This window comes from Oreochromis niloticus, linkage group LG5 (assembly GCF_001858045.2).
Source record: "Oreochromis niloticus isolate F11D_XX linkage group LG5, O_niloticus_UMD_NMBU, whole genome shotgun sequence".
NCBI lineage: Eukaryota > Metazoa > Chordata > Actinopteri > Cichliformes > Cichlidae > Oreochromis > Oreochromis niloticus.
The window spans coordinates 17241543-17247966 of NC_031970.2; the positions used below are offsets into that span (position 1 = coordinate 17241543).

The 6424-nt window shown below is 37.7% G+C and overlaps 1 protein-coding gene across 2 annotated transcripts; it reads right to left on the reverse strand.

Moving 5' to 3' along the window:
- Positions 1–75: 75 nt before the first annotated feature.
- tnfrsf18 (tumor necrosis factor receptor superfamily, member 18) lies at positions 76–5604 on the reverse strand. Of its 2 annotated transcripts, XM_005453517.4 has the most exons (7): positions 5305–5589; positions 4985–5107; positions 4758–4889; positions 4134–4242; positions 3975–4045; positions 3695–3817; positions 76–703 (listed from the first exon to the last, which is right to left on the reverse strand). In XM_005453517.4, exons 1-7 carry the CDS (start codon positions 5435–5437, stop codon positions 567–569), a joined length of 828 nt encoding a protein of 275 aa, XP_005453574.2. In that variant the 5' UTR covers positions 5438–5589; the 3' UTR covers positions 76–566. The 2 variants fall into 2 exon arrangements, with proteins under 2 accessions (XP_005453574.2, XP_019214771.2); XM_019359226.2 differs by lacking the exon at positions 3695–3817 and having other exon boundaries at positions 5305–5604.
- Between the last annotated feature and the right edge of the window lie 820 nt (positions 5605–6424).

Below are 6424 nucleotides of genomic sequence, written 5' to 3' on the forward strand. Positions count from 1 at the left end.
AAGCAGTTCTTGTAATGACAAAATGTGTACAGATTTTTCATTAATCATCTGATAGATAAAGAAAAGAAAAAAGACTAAAACCACTTAATTTATTCTGATTACAATTGATCTGTTTTGCTATACTACAGAAACAAAATAAATTAACTCTACCTACCTAAAACATTCCCAACAGTGTGTTTATTTGCAGTATAATAAGCATTAAAAACTTGTGTAGCTCATCTAAAACTCATGCCAGAAGGGCACAAACTGCAAGGCCGACCTCAGAGACAAACACCTGTGTTACACACCAAACTGCAATACTCCTGAATATTCAGCAAGAAACCATCTATTTTGAGTATAGACTTGAGATAAAATCACTACCACATCAAAGTGAGGTTTTAAATATGAATTCATTCATATTTAAGTGTGTTTCTGCTTAGGTCATGCTAAAGATCAAAAGGGATCATCAAACCTGTTCTTCAAATGTTTTTCACTTTCCCTCCTAGATCCTGTGCACTGATGTCAAGCGAGATATTTTACACCTTTAATTTTTAGCATAGTGGCTGTAATTGAACAGAGTTATAATATCATCTTAAAATAATGCTTTCCAGTTCACAACTGTGACTTTCCTTGGATCCATCCTGGACAAACTGAAGCCCGCTCTCTTCCTTTGGTAGGTGAAAGTCACTGATGTTAGTAGGGACAGCCAGCATGGGTTTGTGGTCTAAATCAGGGAGAGAATTATTACCATCAATGTTTTAGTTGAAATATGACATTATTTCCTTGCTGCACACCTACACATTCGATAATAAACATCACACATTTCATTGCTGCCACCCCCATTTTCCACTTCACTTTCTATTAGCAGGAAGTCACAGGAGTTTTCTGATTTGTTTACCTCAAATGATCCTTCACAACTATGCTCAATAGCACCGAAATGCAACATTTTAGGGGAACAGAGGCAGATTTATCATAAACATTTCACTCCTGTGAAACAGAAACATCAGACAGGAGTCGATCCAAAGAAGAAGGTGCTGCTGCACGTAAAAACAATTGTTCATTAATTACTTTCCATGTAACTAAAGTATAATACATTGAACTCCATCCAATGCCTTACAGATGTTCTATAGTGCAATATGTTTTAGACAAATAAGTGGTATAACCTTAATCACTTTTCACAGTGACTCTCACGTGCGGTTTCATATTTTGAGAAATGGGAGCAAGATAAGCAGACTTTTATTTTTATTTTTAACAGAAGGACATCATGGCTAGAGTTTGATTATCCATCAGCTTTGTAACTGTATGAAAGGTTTTATCACGATGTGCTCACCTTTTTTTCAAAGTTAGGCTAGTTATGTGATTTTTAAGATCAACCTTTAATTATTATTAACTTAAAGAGAGGTTTGGTTTTTTTAATATTCCCAAGCCAGACTTAAAACATGTCCAGTTTGATTGAGTTTTTTGCCCTGTAGTGGACACCATGCACTCAAGGGTTTAAATGTCTTTAATGTAAAACACAACTAATAGATCCATCCATCCATTTTTCCTCTTGCTTATCCAAGAAGAGGGCATAGCTAACAGATATATTTATAAAAACTTCCCACTTTATAAACTGCATTAATGCAACTGTTAATTTTTTGCTACAGAATTTTTGTATTTATGTGTTTGACTAAATCTGCCTTAGAGGATTTTGAAAAAAAAGAAGAGGAAAAAGAAGTGACACGTGTGCACATTGAAACCGAAGTATGCACATGCTTGCATAGGTACACACACTATAACACCAGTTTCCGCTCCCTCACAAAATAACACCAATACAACCACAATCCTACAAATGCACAAACAAACAGACACATAAACAGGCGTAGTAGTAACCTACTTTAGCAAGCATAAAATCATCACATAATTTGCCTGATTACATCCTGATTCTGCTCTTATAGGCTATCAAATTATAATTGTATTCCAATGTGAATCAATATTTTTTTAGTAAAGTGATATATAGTGCAGTGATGTTCATAATATCACTGCTACTCAAAGTATTCCCTGCAGTAATGCTAATCAGAGCCATGTTCATGTTTTTTTGTTTTTGTTTTGTTTTTTTTTTGTGGTGCAACAAAAGGTTTTGATTGATATTCCAGAAGGTGACAGCCATATTTCCACTACAATCACCTATTTTAGTTTTATGTAGAGTTGGATGTCTCAAGACCGGTCTTGGTCTCGACACCGGTCTCGAGACCACTTTTACGTGGTCTTGGTCTTGTCTTGGTCTCGACGGACTTTGGTCTTGGTCTTGTCTTGGTCTCGGATCCCTCGGTCTTGTCTTGGTCTTGCTGTCTCGGTCTTGCTGTCTCAGATCGACATAATGGTCAGGAGATTTGGAGTCAACAGTATCCATGATACACAACGTAATGTTCGATAATATGTCATGCGCAAAAGCATCAGCTCAAAGAGCCGTGCTTAGAGAGTGCTTTGTAGTGAATCAGAAGAGTCGACTCCCATTGAGCAAGAGCCAGCTCCTCACTTAATTTCCTTTTGCTGCTCAGCTCTCACACAGTGGCTCAGCTATGCTCCAATCCCTCCATATTGTGGCCAATCACATGCGAGGATATAGGATAATATCATTATGTGAAAAACAGAGAGGGTGAAAGACGCGACAGTCAAGTGGAGCGTGCGTCTGTCTGCTGTCTCTAATGAGTGAGACAGTAGACAACGGTGAGGAGGGCTGTGTGAGTGCATCGCAAAAACACATAAATATGCCTGACACCCATAAACGAAGCAGCATCTGGCTGCAGTTTAAAGACTTTTTTGTCTCGGTCTCGGTCTTGGTCTCGTCTCGACTTTGTCTTGGTCTTGACTCGGTCTGTCTTGGTCTTGGTCTCGATACCCTCTGGTCTTGGTCTTGGTTTAGGCGGTCTTGACTACAAGTCTAGTTTTATGATGTGATATTTAAAGGTATGACATTTTAAAAAAAGAAAAGAAGAAAAGACAGTGTTGTTATATAAAAAGAGTGCTCAGAAGATTACTCCATACTAGCACAGAGTGATCTCCTGAGCATTCTTCTTATATATATATAGGTTGCATTTGTGGTTGATATATATTCCACAGCATAATCTGTAGACAGACAAGAATTGAAACCACAGCATTAATCACAATATTTCATCTTTTGCTAGTTCTGTTAAAAGCTTCTCTCAACTTACGCTGACATGTCTGGCATTTTTCACATCTATCAAAGATGTTGAGAAGTTGTGAGAAATGTCCCTCTGGACAGGCTTTGCAGGCAAATATTGAAGTGTCCACTATAGTGTCCAGTAACTGACTACTATAGTAGCTGTAGTGCATAAAGTTCTATAGCCAACTGCCACCGTGGGAATTTAGATTAGTCCTTTTGCAGTTAAGTAGCAACATAAAGTACAAAAGAACTGTTATTGTACTGATTAATTTAGATCTCTCATCCGATGATCAGCATTTGAATCTTCCTTTTTTTTCTACTGTTGATACATCACAAAAACATTCATGAAAATAATTCTGGGAAGTTCCCATTATGATGGTGTTTTTAAAAGGAGCAGTAGCATTAATATTTAGGTTGAGTCACATCAATTTCTTCTGTTAATGAATGTTTATTTTGATTGTTTAAATGTCACATGTGGTTTTCTGAATGAAATTTCACCATGCCAGTGATTCCACTTTGACATACTGATATGATTTTCCATGAACTTACTTGCTGTGTGAATCCTTAGGTACTTTATACATGTGTAGGACATGAACAGAAAGAGGCTGAGAGAGAGCAAAATGACACTAATGCCAAGGATCACATGAATGAAGGTTCCATCGTCTTTGGGCTCTGGTGAAAAGTCAAATCATAGTTAAGTTTCTTGTACACGTATTCACCTGCAGCATATTGTCACTATGTTTTGTTGTAGCGTATCACAAGTGTTACATGCTGAGGAATCAACAAATTACAGCCTGTGTCAATAAAATATGTGACTATGTGTACGTACCGGGTCTGTCACAAATGGAGTTGTGTGTCCTGTTCCCTGAAAACTTTTCAGGAAATCCCAGCACGCTGCACCTGTTTAGCACAAAGCTTTTACATCACTGGCATGTTCACGACTTCTTTTACTTAACGCTGTGGCAGAACCTGTTAAAATCGAGCTTACTGTGTCAGTGGTGTGCAGCCATTCTTTTGCACATCGAAATATTCCTTTTCGCCACATATGGCCTCACACTCATACGAATATTCTATCACCCTTGCATTCGAGGAGACGACTGGAACGAAAGAAAGAAATACTATTTCAGTACACATGAAAGATACTTTGGAGGGGATATTTGTGGTTACAGGGTGACTGATTTTGTCAGCTGTGGGGGTCCTGTGACTTATCGTCAGTTTCAGCTGTGAGGTCAAACATGAGTCAAGTGATGTCACACAGGTTTTATGAGTTTATATCTAATGACCTATAGTAAGGACTGCAACTTAAGACAAAACCTTTGCTAAACACTCTTGACATTATGACCAGCTCCTCCTTTACCCACTCATGAATCGCCTGATCAGTAGGCTCAGGTTGAACAGCAGACATGGAATAAAATTACAAATTTAAAAAATTCTTTCACATGGATCTGTTTTAAATAGCATGTAATGATAAAAATGTCTTGACTTTTAAACATCCACAATTACACAGATGCAAAACGGTGATTGGTATATACACTGCAATAGTCTAACCAGTTTTTGTGGCAGTATATATATTTTATTTGCAGCTGTAAAAACTCAAAATGTCCATTCTTACCTGTCCTTTTCAGTCTCTCTCCTGTGACGCATTTGTCTTCCACACAAGTCGAACAGATGCTGTTGGAGCACAGGAAACCATCGGCACAACTACAGGTTGCGTTTGTGGTTGATTTACATTTCACAGCATAATCTGTAGACAGACAAGAATTGAAACCACAGAATTCAACGCAATATTTTATCTTTTACTAGTTCTGGTAAATGCCTTCTCAGCTTCTCTCAACTTACGCTGACATGTCTGGCATTTTTCACATCTGTCAAAGATGTTATGAAGTTGTGAGAAATGTCCCTCTGGACAGGCTTTGCAGGCAGTTTGTTGGCTCTCAGAGCAAAATTCTTCTACATAAGTGCCTTTAAAACCAGGAACAAGTTAAAATCAGCGACTTTCAGTATTTTTCACAGAATCTTGAACAAAACAGTTCAGCTTAACCACATAATCTGATAATTACATCAAACAGATCACTACTGTAATAATCAGATCAAACTAATCAAAACATTAGATTAAAAGACACTCATCTTATTTTTTAGAAGGTTAATTTTTTTTTTACCTGGGGGACACATGTCACAGCACCGTCCATTTATCTTAGTCTGTTGATTACCACAGCTTTTAACGCATCCTATAGTCCAAAAAGTCAGCACAAATAATGGTATAAGTGCCATGGAGAGGTTCAGGTGAATCATTGTGTCCAGTGCTCTGCATGCGCTTATAGGTTTTTATATCGGTGGCTGACGTCAGCATGACAGAGTGTGACTGTGTAGTCAGGAAGTGAAAGACCACTAGTAAATATAGAGCTCTTCATGAACACGCTAAACTGAAAAAAAAATTAGCTTAGTTCAGCTTTTTTTTAACTGCTGTAAATTTACCAGATGACTTGCTATTATATTTTATTTTATTGTATAATTGAACTGGGTAAAGCTGTACTTCTAAGCTTATCTACAGTGAAGCTGTTTGATTTATCCAAAGCAGACAACATTTAATGCTTGTTGTCACCACTAATTTATATCTTTCCTCTAAGAGACTTTCCTGTAAAAGCATGTGTCGGAGGAGCTAGTTTTCGAACACATGCAAGAACATCTCAAACACTCCTGAAATAATGTCACACTCTCACAAATGACAGGTGACAAATTTCATGTGACAGCCTCTTTTTGTTTATGACAGCTTCTTTCCTAGATTCCACTCCTCTGTGGTGCTCACTATGGCTGTACAATATACCTGTTTATTAGGTATACCTGTTCAGTAGCTTGATAATGCAAATATCTAATCAGCCAATTAAATGGCAGCAACTCAATGTTGATATGTAGACATGGTCAAGAAAACCTGCTGAAGTTTAAATCAAGCACCAGAATGTGTGAGAAAGGTGACTTAACATCCGGGGTCTGACAGGCTGGTCTGGGTATTTCAGAAACTTCTGATCTGCTAGAATTTTCCACACAGCCATTTATAGGGTTGACAGATTAAAAACGATAATTGCTCGTTACACCCAAAATAAGAGCAACTCTGAAAGCACAACACATCAATTTTTGGACTATAGCAGCAGAAGACTACACCACATGCTACTCTTCTTAAGAACAGAGGCTACAGTTCACGGGGGTTCACAAAAATCAGACCTGGTCTGATGAGACTTGATTCCTTCTGCAATGTTCAAATGGTACAGTCAGAATTCAGTG

Bases quoted from the DNA above. Each gene is read 5' to 3' on its own strand.
- tnfrsf18 (XM_005453517.4), bottom strand. From the start codon at position 5,437: ATGATTCACCTGAACCTCTCCATGGCACTTATACCATTATTTGTGCTG. The intron at 4,046-4,133 runs GTAAGCTCGATT...TGTGCTAAACAG, and splicing joins GGCTGCACACCACTGACACA to GTGCAGCGTGCTGGGATTTC. The intron at 704-3,694 runs GTAAGTTCATGG...TCCCTGATTTAG, and splicing joins CCTAAGGATTCACACAGCAA to ACCACAAACCCATGCTGGCT.